The sequence below is a fragment of the Thermobia domestica genome, chromosome 10 (assembly GCF_964235325.1).
Source record: "Thermobia domestica chromosome 10, izTheDome1.hap1.1, whole genome shotgun sequence".
NCBI classification, from domain to species: domain Eukaryota; kingdom Metazoa; phylum Arthropoda; class Insecta; order Zygentoma; family Lepismatidae; genus Thermobia; species Thermobia domestica.
Window position 1 is genome coordinate 6069797 of NC_137463.1, and position 15360 is coordinate 6085156.

General features: G+C 36.7%; 1 protein-coding gene across 2 annotated transcripts in view; it reads left to right on the plus strand.

The window, feature by feature from the left end:
- LOC145662259 (ADP/ATP translocase 3-like) overlaps positions 1-15360 on the plus strand; it is a 73755-nt gene that overhangs the window by 37101 nt on the left and 21294 nt on the right. For both annotated transcript variants that reach the window (XM_081727639.1, XM_081727640.1), the window contains exon 3: positions 6950-7181. In XM_081727639.1, coding sequence (XP_081583765.1) covers positions 6950-7181 — 232 coding nt within the window. The remainder of the gene's footprint in view (positions 1-6949; positions 7182-15360) is intronic.

A 15360-nucleotide genomic window follows, 5' to 3' on the forward strand; every position in this document is an offset into this window, starting at 1 on the left:
AGTTTGGTGAACGTTTAGTTGTCGGCGTATTTGCTTGTATTTGTATTTTATGTTCCCACTTCTACAATTTTCACTCTTTTTTTCTCCATTTAGCAGCTGTTTCTGGCTTTCTCTTTCGGTGTCGTCCTTTATTTACATTATGCACTATTCGTATTCACAGCTTGTGCCCCTCTGCAATGTCTTATTCAGATTAGACATTTCATCTTGCCCCTAAGTAAACATTTGATTAATTTAATTCTCATATTCGCCATTTCTGGAGCGCAGGAATGCCAGTCTCAAAAAACAGGTGTACATTTAATTTCCTGACAGACTGTACATTACACAGTCTCGTATGTAAAGAAATGATAGAGTTAGCACATTTAATTTTCTAAATAATGGTTTGCAGTGAATTCTTTGATTATTTCGTTTGATAGCTTTGATAATTTTCTTTTGTGCTTTGAAATCTTCGTGTGGTCTTATAATATCACCCATAACATAATTCTGTGTCTTATATGAGATTCCACACCCGCATAATGTGATGTTATGATTGTATGTACTGACATCTTATCGATTAATGAGCGAATTGCACAGCACATCGTGCTCAATTTTTTGCACAGTTGTTTTATATGATCAAATTTGAGATCCTGGTCTAATATTATACCTAAAAACTTAGTTGTGGTATCTCTATGTAGGATTTCAGTTCCTAGACTTACGTTTGTTTCGTTTATTCTTTTCTCATTCGATGGTTGAAAAACTAGATACGATGCTTTATTTTTGACTCATTCAGCACGAGTCCTATTTCCTCAAGCCACTCTTGGAGATCATTTAGAGATTTGTTTACATTTTGTTAATATATTCACACCTTTTCGAGTGTTAGTAAGGGTGTATCATCTGCACAAAAGTGCCATATGAGCAGTCTCGACGGAATTTGGAAAGTCATTTATATAGTTAAAAAACACTGTCCCTAGCACACTTCCTTGTGGGACTCCTAAATTTATTTCTTTTATATCTGATTTGTAGTCACTTATATTGCCTTATCACAATAAAACATCTGTACAGCTTGTTGTTTTTTGCACAAATATGCTTCAAACAACTTGAGGGCAACTCCTCTAATGCAGAGGCGGATCCAGGACGGACCTCTGGGGGGTGGTTTGGTATAATGCTACTTAGGGCTACTTTTAAGAGCTTCAAACTCTGGGATGCGTTTTATTTATATATAAAGTTTCCTCTCCTGCGGGGGCAATCGTCCCCCCCCGGATCCGCCCCTGCTCTATTGCCCTATTTAAATAACTTTCGTAGAAGTATATTATGATCAACAGTTTCAAACGCTCTAATTAAGTCACAGAATAAAACCTCAAGAGTAGTTTTTATTTTCAAAGGAGATTGAACATAGTCTCGTAGTGCAGTAAATAAATTTTTATTCTTCAGAAAACCATGTTGTGAAGAGTTTGTTATTTCAAATTTTCTACAGAAATTTATTATCCGTTTAGCCATTTCAGATATTTTGGAAACAGATGATAAAAGTGATACAGTGAAACCTCTCCCTCTCTAAAGCGGACAGCCGTAGGAAATCAAAAATTGTCCGCTATAGAGAGGTGTCCGCCTTAGAGAGGTTTCAATGTCTTCTTACGTAAATTAGTACACGCTATTGTGCAATTAGAAAAAATATGTTTGCATGAATCATGTATTTAAGAATATTAGCAAAATGTTACTCTACCTGCATTATCTTGCGCCATCCAGTACTCTATGTTCGAGGCGCAACATGGAAATAAGATGTTATAGTTTTCTGCAGTTTACACTTATCGCTACTTACTACGTTTTCGGTGTGTTGCTTTAATTTGTGAATTAATTGCAGTCCAGTAATGACTTTTGAGACAATATGCGTACCCGCGGGGAGAAAATACCAGACTTGTCTTATGCTTGGTTAGATTCCAGCGGAACAGTAGAATGACTTGTCATCCCAAACGGCGGGTAACTGTCAATCACTTTTGTGTCTAAAACAGGTTGGGTGAGAGTAGGATACAAGCAAAGGATATGAGGGTGTTGTTAAACGGAGACCTTTCCTCTCGGTTGCTGAGCAGACACTTGAGGAGGCAAAATGTTGTCACACCCTCATGTGCTTCCTTTCTGACACACGCATGAATCACAAAAAAATGTATTTTCACTGTACTTTTCAACTTGTTTCTAGAGAAAGTGTCCGTAATACGGAGGTAAATAATACCTATAAAGGACAGGAAAGACTGTCCGTGTCCGTACTAGAGAGTGTCCGCTTTAGAGAGGTTTGCCAATATGCTTTTTCCTGTTGTCCGTTACGGGAGGTGTCCGCTTTATAGAGGTGTCCGTTAGTAGAGGTTTCACTGTATTGGCATATAATTAGATATGTTATCTTTCTCATTTCGTTTGCATATGAGTATTACTTTTGCTAGTTTTAATTTACGCGGGAAGATGCCAGTTTTTAGAGAAAGAATAATTAAATAATAAGACGGAGTGGATATTTTATCGACACAGTTTTTGAAAATATAATCTGGTATAATCTCGTCTGGCTCCATGAGTCTTTTAACCAGTATGCCATGAGTCTAATATATGTCAAACAGAATATATGGAGGCATATTTCTTGTCTTGGGCGCCAACCTTACAGCTGAAATTCGTGTCACTTCTTTACAAGAGGAATCAATTGTCGTTTTTGCGATTTGACAGTCACCCCTCCACAGATATAACAAAAAGAATTAGGACTATTTACAAAGGTACGAGGCATTTCTACTTCTGAATGAACAATATACTATCGGAAAACATGAATATGAATATAAAAGTCTTGCCTCCACACAGCAAAACCTGAAATGACGCTATTGTAAACAGTACATCATCTGAAGTGGACTTAACAGCAACAATGTACTGGGTGAATGTATGCCGTAGACCACTGGTTCTCAACCCAATTCCTATCACGACCCCCATTTTAGCCATCCTTTAGCCAGTAACTCCCTTATAATTTCTGGGTTGTAATAAGCTTGTGTGGGATTTTTAATGTACCTATTGCGGAGATCTCACGATATCCATCTATTTCTATAATAGTAGAATTCATTTCTTGTATATAGTGGATATAGTAACTTCAATAAAAGCGAATGAATTAAAACTAAATGTGGTCAGTTCATTCATATTACAAATATCGAATCCAATCTATCGTACTATTTCAAAGTGGAGGTCATTTAAAAATTTTAAAACATCATAACTCCCGTAATTTTGGGTGATATGATAAAAAAAAATAAGTGCTTCCTAATTTGGTTAAAGAAACGTGGACAGTTGTCAAAAAAGTTATTGAGAATTTTAAATGTCTTGATAATGTGCGTCACGAAGATTGAACCGAACACTGCCGCGCTAGTGAAATCACACCATGTTCAGGTATCCCATTAGGTTTCAATTTTAACTATATTTCAATATACATATTTTGTTGCATTTGTAGTTTTTTCTGATATGCAGTTCTCATTAGTTTTGTATTCTACGTCTTTCACTTAAATCGATTTTTAAACAAGTCTGCACCTGTTGAAAATGTTTAGATCTATTTTTTGTTGTTCTTAACAGTATATATAAAAATAAAAATATGCCTATCAGAATAAAATTCAAAATAATATTTTAAAATATTTCCGGTATTAGATTTTAATTATATTTATCTCTTCCACTTATCTTCGTGACCCCCAGGTTGAGCAACCCTGCTATGGGCTACCTTGTAGAGGAAGCAGCTTTATGTAACTGTTGGAAAACATCCATCTAGAGGCTGTTACATGGTTTTTATCTAATGCTGGTCTCTTCGGACATATAGAGCTTCATTATTAATTAATTGGTATAACCACCTAAAAGAAATTTACGTTCCGATAAACTTGAAACCGACATGAAAGACAGAAAATGGGTAGGATTGCTTATTTTTCCTAAATGGACAGATGCATTGAATAAGATTTATACACAATATGGTTTTCAAACAGCTTTAAAACCCTCCAAAACTTTAAAAAAGAGCATTATCCAATTTAGGAGTTATTGCACAGATCTCAACAAAAATTCGGGTATTTACGAAATAAAATGCAGTTGAAAGTTACATAGGCAAAACGAAAAGAAATTTAGCAGTCTGAGTAAAGAAACACATTAGAGATTCAAAAGCGGAAAATCCAGTGTCAAGTTTATCGAAACATTTAAAAGAAACACAGCACAAGGTAGACGATTCAAACCTTTTATTGAGTACTAGAAATGAAGTGGAGAGACATGTTTTTTGAAAATGGATTTATTCATTTAAAAAAAGAAAACAAATTAAATTTTGACAAGGGATGTTTAAGTGATGAATGGGACGCAGTGATCGCAAAATTGTTACAGCAGTGGCATTAAAAACAAAAATAATAACACAAACTGGCAAATTTTCCCAACAAAAAAGAGTGCACAAATAGATTCCAGTATATTGCAGATTGCATTACCACCATTTGAAGATTACCTGCGTTGACAACGTGATATCCAGCATAGCTCTTCCCTTGGTAAGTCTGTTCTATTTTATTCCTTCATGTTTTTCTTCTTCTTCTTCTTCTTGTTTTTAACTTCCGTGACCAAGACTCCAGGAGGGAGTCGAAAGTTCGGAAGTATAAAGAATATTCAGGAATTACAGAAATCTGTATGTAGAATAATATTTTTATAGTCCATTGTATTCTCGAAAAAAAGAAAGCATATACGAGAATGGGTATATGCTATATTTTTGAAACCGAACGAGCGTATACCTTCCAAAAATTTCAGCATTGCATTACTTGTTTCCACCCATTGACAATCGTCTCCACAGCCAGGAAATGATACTGCTGAAGATATTAGCTCCCTATCTACTTGTCGCTGCCTACATTATGGTATCCAAACCGCCACAGTGACATCTCTTAAATCTCTGAAATATCTTCAAAATTCTTTTTTAAATCGATAATGAAAGAGAAGGATCAAGCAAATAAGCAGAAATAAACGTTGTGGTCTATGGATTGACGTTGTAGCCTATCAGAAAGTTCCCGACCATCACTTCTCACATAAGATCAAATTATGCACAGTAGTTTGTGGGATTATGCAAGGACTAATTAGAGATTTTACGGTATGGCGGGCCACATATCTCTTCCTATATACGTGTATACAAGGTGGACATAAAGTCTCTCTCATAACAAACATTAATAACAAGAGAACTAAGAATGATAAAACCATGCGGTTTGCAGCAAATAATAGGAAAACTCAAAAAGTTTCTTTTCATTCCACCTGATTTAGAGAATTTCCACATGTCCTTCATTAGTTGCCCATCCGATGTCATATGCGAAACTTGCGCGTCGGGGACGGTATTCTTGTATTAACATATGCACAATCTGCACCTTATATGCGTAAAACTTCAAGCGTTTGAGTTAAATTTTTAACACAGTTGACTTCGGGATGTCCAGTTCACGTGATGCGCAACGCAAGGATTTCCGTGGGCTTCGGTTTAAAGCAACACAAACAGCTTTCACACGTTCCTCACTAAAACTCGGTCTACCGCCTTCCTATATCATTCCTTTATGCTCTTAACATCTGGTGGCTGCTGTCTATACTCTCTCCTGAATGTTCACTGAACTATGACGGAAGATTTTGTTACATAATACCACAACACACACTTCACTTTCTGCTGTGCTGATGCCATTTATAAACAAATGACTGTTGCACTGCATCAGCTGCAGTAGATGGCACAGGGTGTCTATCGGTCACGAAAGTCACGAAAAGTCATGAAAAAGTCACGAAATCAGAAAACGGTCATGAAAGTCAAGAATTTTAGCTTTTGGGTCACGATTTTTTAAAATCTGTACAAATATAAGTATGTACTGAAAAATTTTGTTCTATAAGAGGTCAAAATTCACCTCCAAAAATGTCTATGGTCGGCTTTAGGAGCTACCAAATCGCAAAACAAAACACGCTTCTATCGCATGCATGAGAAAAAAAATGAAATGAAATCTTTGAGTTTTACGTCCCACGATTATGCCGGTTAGGCTAAAGGAGACGGTGATGATGAGTAATGAATAAAATGGTGGAATGAAGAAAGTGGGAGGAAACGGGAGAACCTCGAGAAAACCCACGCACACGGTGTTTGTGCACCACAAAGTTCACTTGGTGGGGGCTGGGATCGAATCCGGGACCCCAAGCACCAGAGGTGAACGCTCTACCACTGAGCCTACGCGGCCCCTTGCACGCATGAGAATTTGACCCAATTCGCATCCAAATTCCCTCTTAAAATGTTACTAAATTTTATGGTTTGAGAAAGAAACGGTCACAAAAAAGTCACGAAATTTAATTTTGGAATTTTAGTAGATACCCTGTGGCAGCACAGGCTGTGGCAAAATATTGAAGTATCACACAAGCGATGTTTTTAGACCGCATGCTTCTATTCTTTGTTTTCTTATTATTAATGTTTGTTATCAGGAAGATGCTTTATGTCCATCCTGTACTTCCTTTGTCTCTAATGAAACGGTACATGAATAAAATAGTGATCTCACAAAATATATTAAATTTTCTCGAAACATTTGTGGCAAGTTTGATTAACTCCTTCGCGTCATACAAAACTAAACTTTACTTACTGCTGTACGCAATTAAACTAGGGGGCGCGGTGGCTCAGTGGTAGAGCGTTCACCTCAGGTGCTTTGGGTCCCTGGTTCGATCCCAGCTCGCGCCGTGTGGGCTTTGTGGTGGACAAACACCGTGCTCGTGGGTTTTCTCGGGATTCTCCCGTTTCCTCCCACTTTATTCATTCCACCATTTCACTCATTTCTCATTATCACCGTCTCCTTTAGCCTAACCGGCATAACCGTAGAACGAATTCATTTCATTTATTTGCTATTAAACTAATCTTTTAAATGGCTCAATTGAATTAAATTTAGTTTTGCGTCTAGTATAGTATGTTTAATTAATAAGTCATTCTTTATACATGATAATTTTATTTCTTTATGATTAGACTGGCCGCAGATGTAGGAAAAGCAGGCGGTGAACGACAATTCACTGGCTTAGGAGATTGTTTGGTTAAAACATTCAAAGCGGATGGTCTCATAGGATTGTATCGAGGATTTAATGTATCAGTACAAGGAATTATTTTCTATAGAGGTGCATATTTTGGACTCTTTGACACAGCTAAAGGATTTTTACCAGAGAAGAATGCGTCATTCCTTGTGAATTTCCTTATTGCTGAGGTAGGTATTGTTTTCCATTTACGTTTTTTTTTTTTTTAACATTTTTTTCTGTCAATATGTACGACAATGCGTTAAGAGCATATTCATGGTGTAAAATGAGTTCTTAACATAAGATTTATCTTTTTTTTAATTCATGAAAAAGTCGCCACCTTCATCCCCTTGGAAAACTAAAAAAATTCTAAATTTAATGGCTAAACGTGATTCCTCTTATAGATAATACACAAAGTCTCGTAAAGATAATCCAATACAGGCCAAGGACTGCTTTAAAAGATATAAAATCTTAAGAAATAGATGTACTCACTTAATTAGAAAAGCCAAAATAAAATTTGCCTCAAACCTAGCGAACAGCATTGGTAACTCGAAAATGTTGTGGAAAAAATTAAATATATTAGGGATCAAGAACAGTAGGAAACAGAACACGGCTAACAATAAATTCACTGCAGATGATCTTAATAACCATTTTTGTGACATTAAGCTTTTAAGTAATACACATCCTAAAACAATAAATAATGGGGGAGTCCAGAATGTACAGGAAACATATTTTACTTTGAATGTGTCAGTCCTCTAATTGTTATGAATACCATTAATAGAATAAAACCAAATGCTACTGATACTGACCAGATTAGTATTCAATTTATTAAGAAAATTTTACCTTTTATACTAAATCCCATTACTAATATTTTCAACTGTTCCCTTATGAGCGGCACTTTTCTATCTGCTTGGAAAACCGTTGAAGTCTTAGCATTCCCCAAAACAAGTAATAACATAAGTACAGTATTAATGATTTCCGGCCGAATTAGTATTTTACCTTCTCTTTCAAAGGCATTAGAATATATTGTTAATGATCAAATTCGAACCCATCTACTGAAATACACATTTTTCGATCCGTTTTAATCAGGCTTCAGAAAGTACCACAGTACTGCTACAGCTCTTAAGATGTTACTGATGACATTAGACTAGCAATGGATAGAAAGCAGTTAACTGTTCTTACTCTATTAGATTTCTCTAAAGCTTTTCAATCAACCATACATAAGATCCTCCTCCATAAATTGGCGACGAAATTTAACTTCTCCGACGGTGCTGTGAAATGGGTTCAATATTATCTACAGGGACGGCAGCAATTTGTAACAGTATCCAATACTTCCTCTTCACTGCGGAATCTCACTCACGGTGTCCCTCAAGGAAGCGTCCTTGGCCCTCTCCTGTTCTGTCTATACATAATGACCTACCTCCTATTTACAATATTGTAAGTATCACCTATACGCGGATGATTTTCAAATCTACATCTCAGGTCAACAAGGAAACTTAAACGGTTCAATCCAACTAATGAATGAGGATTTGCACCGCATTTCCTTGTGGTCAAAAGAAAATGGGTTAACCATTAATCAACTTAAATCTAAATGAATTTGTGTCTCCTCTAAACGACTTATACAAATGCACCGTTCGAATATACTAACAGTATAAATAAATGGAACAAGTATTCCGTTTTCTGAAACTATTACAAATCTCGGGATAATAATAGATCAATTTCTAGAGTGGATACTAGGGTGCAGCGTTTTACCACTTTTTTCTCGGAATGAAATGTAATACCTGGCAAAAGTGGCCAATCCACATGGACATTTCAGGTATAGATTTTTTTTCAAATCAGATAATATCTTCTGTGAGAACTATTGCCTCAAAGTTTCAAAATTTACCTGAAAATTACAAAAAATACCAAAGTTGTTCATTAATTTTAGTTATGTTAAAGGAAACATATTTTTGGTTAAATACATGTCAGTTGCTATGAAAACTGACATTCAAGTATAAAAATGCCAGTTATATGCCCTTGGGGGGAATAGGGGTGCCTCCTCTGGGGCCAGAAAAGGGGGCAAATTCAGTACAGTTAAGCGGTTGTGCAGCTCCTCGCTCACCTGGCAATATAGCTTGGCCAAGTGACCCAGAGCCCACCATGTAGAGGTGTCTGCAACTAGGGCTCCTCTGCTAGGCCTATCCAATCAACCAACCATATGTTGGGCCGGATGAACTGATCCGATTAGTCACTGTCAGGAAAAATTGTCACAAATTGGGACTTTGATTGAAATTTAAACGCAGATTGCCTAGAAAGTAAGGTTGACCTGATTATTCCGCCTCTAGCATCACTGGCACATACTCGGGAGGCTTCTTCAGTGACTAATTTCACTATCCGTTCTACTGCCACCGTGTGGCACGGATGGACGGTGAAGGACCATTCTGGCACAGTGTTGTCAGGAAGTGAAAGTTTGACCATGAGCTGTTTGTTTGGTACCGTCCATAGAACTTACTGGTAGTACAGTTATTGAAACATCAGTGCTTTCCCAAAAGATCATTGCAGTGTAATCGTTTGCCTCAGAATTCAGTCTGGGAATGATTTTATATCTAATGGAGTTATGGAGATTCCTTGCTTCGTATTCTCGAGCACTAAGAATCTTATGTAATGCATCTTGTCGGGCAGCAAGTCGACCATCAGTCATCATGGCGAGAAGAATTTTTCTGGGAGTGCAAAGAATGCATTCGTCTGAATGGATGAATGGATTACAGCCTGGTATTCCCTTGGTAAGTATCTAGACATTGAATGACCTCAAAAACGTGAGAGGACCATCAGCAATGGAAGACCGTGTTCTGATACGGCATTGCATAACCACACAGACTCTAAGTATGAATATCGCAATTTCTATTAATTTCTTGGTAGGTTTTTTGTTGCAATATACAATGTTAAAATTCTTTTTGCACTAGTCAATCAGCTAGCTTCGTTTAGTTTGCCAGGGAACATAGAAACAAGCTCTTCCGGGCATGCTCTGGAATCAATGGCTTGAGATATCTGGAACAAGCATCTCAGGTCCTTACTGAGTTTTCTGTGCTCTTCTGGACTATGATGAGGTAAGTCACATTTTATTGGTTTGAATAGCAACACTGAAAGCTTTTTCACAGTTAGATAGTTTTGAAACTATGAGACGTGTGTAAGAATAGGGGCTTGAATAAGCGCCGTTAATATGCGTGAAAAGAGCTCGGAACAGCAGTTCATTAAAATGCAAGAGACAAATGGCCCATTGCATTTGTTTTCCTGTTAGTTCCTCTAATTTTCGAAGAACAACTCCATTCCAAGCATGTATGTTCCATCACACCCAAGAACCTCAACTTTATCAAAGCCAACTCTGAGTTGGTTCATGATGTATTCGAAAATAGCTCTGGTCTCGTCATGTGCAGAGCCAGAGGATGGTGTCACGTGACCTACGTATTGAGAGTTACGTTCAGCCACAAGTGATAAGTGCTCTTCTCTAACGATGCCTGTGTGTGTTTCAGTGTCATCCCTTCTATCATTAAAGTATAGGATTTTAATGGGATCATCATTTCTAGAAGCAAGTTTAAGTTTCGCACGCCTTATTTTGTTCCTGTCTACAGTTAAAGCAGATGTTATGTCGCTAGATTTTTTAGAAGTTATAATTCCAGCCTTTGAAGCTGCCTGAAGCACAGCTGTTATATGTGCCGCAGCCCTTTCGCTTACATTGTATCTCTGAGCAATCATAACAGTTTCAGTCAAATCTACGAAAGTCGTTCCCAAAGTAATGCATATTTTTTTATGGAAACTAATGGAGCTAACTAATACTAATATTGTAGCTGGTTCATATTTTTATAATTAACAACAGCACAGCTAAACAGAGCAATATCTCAGCTACAGACTCATTTTTCCACATAGTTCTCACCATTTGTTATGCACTTTTGCCAATGATGAACCAGAGCCTGCATGTCGCGCTTGTAAAAATCGGCATTCCATGGATTGTCTTCTGGATTCCGGCTCGTAGTGATAACACCAGTATCATCTCCAGTGACGATGCTATCCAAAAAATTGTCACGTTCATCTTCATATTGGTCCAGCAGGTCCCAAAAGAAAAGGCAAGGACGAAAAAAGCTGTAGAAACGCTTAATTGTACTGAATTTGCCCCCTTTTCTGGCCCCAGAGGAGGCACCCCTATTCCTCCCAAGGGCATATAACTGGCATTTTTATACTTGAATGTCAGTTTTCATAGCAACTGACATGTATTTAACCAAAAATACGTTTATTTTAACATAACTAAAATTAATGAACAACTTTGGTATTTTTTGTAATTTTCAGGTAAATTTTGAAAATTTGATGCAATAGTTCTCACAGAAGATATTATCTGATTTTAAAAAAAATCTACACCTGAAATGTCCATGTGGATTGGCCACTTTTGCCAGGTATTACATTTCGTTCCGAAGAAAAAGTGGCAAAACGACCCACCCTAGTGGATACCTCACATCAATGCCGTATGTAAGAAAGTGTCCTGGTCTTTGCATTCACTCACTAGACTAAAGAAAATTCTACGCATTGACACTAAATTACTTCTTGTAAAGTCTCCAATATTTCGTCACCTTAAACATTCTGAGGTAGCTCTGTCAGACTTAAATGAGGAATTAGTGTACCGGTTACAACGTATCCGTAATGCCTGCATACGGTTTGCTTATAATCTAAAACGCTCAAATGATTTAACTCCATACTACAGAAAGCTGGGCCTTCTGAAACTTGCCGATAGACGTCATCTGCATCGACTCACACTTCTCTTTAAAACTTTGCGATTTCAACAACCCTCCCACTTATTTCAACGATTGCAACCATTAAATGCTCATCACAATCACGATACAAGATCAGATGTAAATAAACTCCTTTCTCTTCCCCGACAATCGTCGAAATATTACTCGAAATCGTTCTTTGCATCCACTATCTGTACATGGAACGATCTTCCACCGAACATACGACAATCTCAGTCAATTAATTTATTCAAGAACCGAACAACGGTTGAGCGAACCATTCATGAATCTGTCGAAACTTTCCGATATCGGCCAAAAATACTGGTTTTTATTCTTTTTACCTTTTATTTGTTTCTCGTATTCTCTAAATGTGTCTGAATATATTGTGTTTATTATTAATAATGTGTGTGTGTGTGTAATTGTAAGTGTGATTTTTGTCATTTCAATGTGTGTGTGTTTCTTTTTCAATTATTACTCTATAAATACTTAATATTATCATATTAATCTTGATCTTGATGCAGGGTCAAGTGGGAGACAAGGTAGGATTAGCCTTCACTTTGCCATGTAAAATAAGACTAACTAACTAAATAAATAAATAAATAAATAAATAAATAAATAATAAATAATAAATAAATAAATAAATAAATAAAAGAAGTATTATATGTGTACTTCATTCCAATAGGGTTACGAATTCGTTTATTTGCCAAACTTCAAGGAATATCAAAAAAGGGTATTTTGCACTGAAACCTTTGCTGATCAATTCTAGGGAATTATATTCAATACAGGGTGTTTCAAAATAAATATTGGAACTTTAAGGCTTTGTAGTATTTATTACAATTAGCTTACAATTATAAAATCAATGAAATCTCTCTCATCAAATGAAAGAGAAACTGAAACAGTTTTGTATGCATGCATGCGCATGTACTGTCTCCTCTGTCTGCCGTTAGAAAACGCTAGTAGCAAAGAAGGCTTTTTGTGCTGTACATTTTGCAAATACTGAATCTGTAGTTACAACCGTCTATGTGGAGAATTTCAAGGAGACACTTACAACTACGTCCTTATCGTTTGCAGTTGCTACAAGCTCTAAAACCTACAGACTATGGTTTACGTGTCAACTTTGCAAATGAAATGTTGCTGCATGACGATGAAGATTTTCTGGATTGTGTCGTCTTCAGTGATGAATCCACATTTCATCTAAGTAGCGATGTAAACACTGATAATGTTCGCATCTGGAGCTCAGCAAATCCTGACGAGATGGTACAGTTGCAACAAGACTCCTCTAAATTGAATGTGTTTATGGGCCTTTGTCACCTACCGACTCGATATGTGCCGTGTGACAAATAATGCTCACATTGAACATTTGTAGCAAAAACTGTTTGAGTTGCTCTTTCATTTGAGGTATTATTTATAATTGTAAGTTAAATGTAATAAATACTACAAAGACTTAAGGTTTCGATATTAATTTTGAAACGCTCTGTATTTAAAGATATGAAGACATTTTACCTAACATCCTTATGTTAATTCACGACAAACGGTTTCAAAACTTTTATGGTACCATCCTAAGTGAGAAATATTCCATTCTGCTGCTAAAGTAATGAAATGATTTTTTCGCTCTTGAAAGCCTCATAACACGAATACAATGAAAAACCACTCAGGAAAACAAACATTATCTAACACTTTTTTTTTTTTTTTTTTTTTTTTTACCGTAACGCTTTTTCAAGAAGAACACTTCATAATATTGTCCTACTTAACTTAGAAGTGAGGATCGTAATGGTGTAGTTTTTCATCTTGCTATGTTTAAAGAGAACACATAATGCTGTCTTCAAACATCATAAACGCTGGCCCTAGCATCAGTGCCGGACTGGCCACGTTGGCTACTTGGCAATCGCCAAGGGCCCGAGGCCTAAGGGGTCCCGCAGGGTCCACGAGACGCAGGACCTGTAGGCCTTGATCAAATTTTCGCTATCGCAAATGCTTTCTTTAGTCTTCCTACCAAAAAGGTTGCGGAAGCCTAAGTTCGTCCTTCCGAAAGAAGTCTTCTCGGGCCCCCCTTGCTCATATCAGTACGGCCCTGTGAGCCAGTAAAGCTTGTTAGTCAATATGTTAGTTTCCAAATGACGTAGAGAGAGTATTACAGACCAAACCCAGAACCTAATGAAAACCAGAGTGATAGCAAATTTAAGTCTAAAAGCGGAAATGAATCCGACAGACGAACTGTGTGAGAAAAGAAAATGAAAATGTGAACAATCAAAAAATGCTTTAAATGTCTATCATGTACATTTTCTCTTCTGTTTCAGCTTTCGCAACAGAGTGATTTGTTTAGTAATTAGTACACTGATTACACTGATTTTTCAAATTTGTTCTTACCTTCCCATGTACTCAAGTCACATGTGAGAGCGCATTTTGTAAATTGAAAATGGTTAAAACTAGACTAAGATCTACGATAAGTCAAAACCATTTGTTTCCTTTACTTTTTATGTTTACAGAAAAAGATTTATTCGAGAATGTAGACAAAGAAGAACTAATTTATTTGTTTGCCTCATCAACTGAAGAACTGTTTAAAAAAAAACTGTCAAAGTAACTGAAGTAACCTCACGATTACGTTTGATTGTCTCTGTATTATTGTAACTTTTTTTTTGCGATCTGTTTTGCACAACATATTTATTCAATACAAAGAATATAATTTTGTCAGTTATTATGTTTTGCAACTGACGTGCTAATTTTTATATATACAGTATGGCGCTAAATTCGTTGTACAAAAGCAGAGGAGTGATTCCTGAGAGTAAAACAAACAAAAAAGTTCCAATAAACATAGGGCGAAAACCCCATCGTTTACGTGTTGTGTTGAGGTGATTCCACAACAATTTTTATAGAGGGAGTTTGACTACGGGCCTATGATATAAAGTACTCTCCAACTACCTCCATAAAAATTGTTGCGTGAGTACCTTAGGATTCTAAAACATGTATTTTTGGATAGAGCACCTACTGGTTCCTAAGTGAAGTCTTGACCCGACTACAGTAGATCCCATAGTTTTGGAGCTATGGACCTTTAGAATTCATTTTTTCATGTTTTCGGCAGCCTATAACACGTAAACGATGGGGTTTTCGCCCTATGTTTATTGGAACTTTTTTGTTTGTTTTACTCTCAGGAATCACTCCTCTGCTTCTGTACAACGAATTTAGCGCCATACTGTATATATGGGGGCCTTTAAGGATCCGCGCCAAGGGCCCTTAACTTGGCCAGTCCGACACTTCCTAGTATAATATAAAACGTACTTACCACGTGCATATTTTTCACTAATTTTCAGTCTTATGCGTAGACGTATTTGATGTGACACAAATTGTGCAAAGAAAGGGAATTTAGATTATAGGAACGGACACAATTTTATTATAAGCATAAGCATTAATTCAATCGATATTCCTAATCTAAAACTGAGGCTTCTCTTAATCCAACACAACACAACAGAACACGCTTTGTTGTAGTTGATGAGTTGCTTTGCCTTTCTTTGTAAAAAGACTTATGCATTGGATCAAGAATTAATAAACAGTCAGGGTGTCTATTGGTCACGAAAGTCACGAAATCAGAAAATGGTCATGAAAATCACGAAAAAGTCAC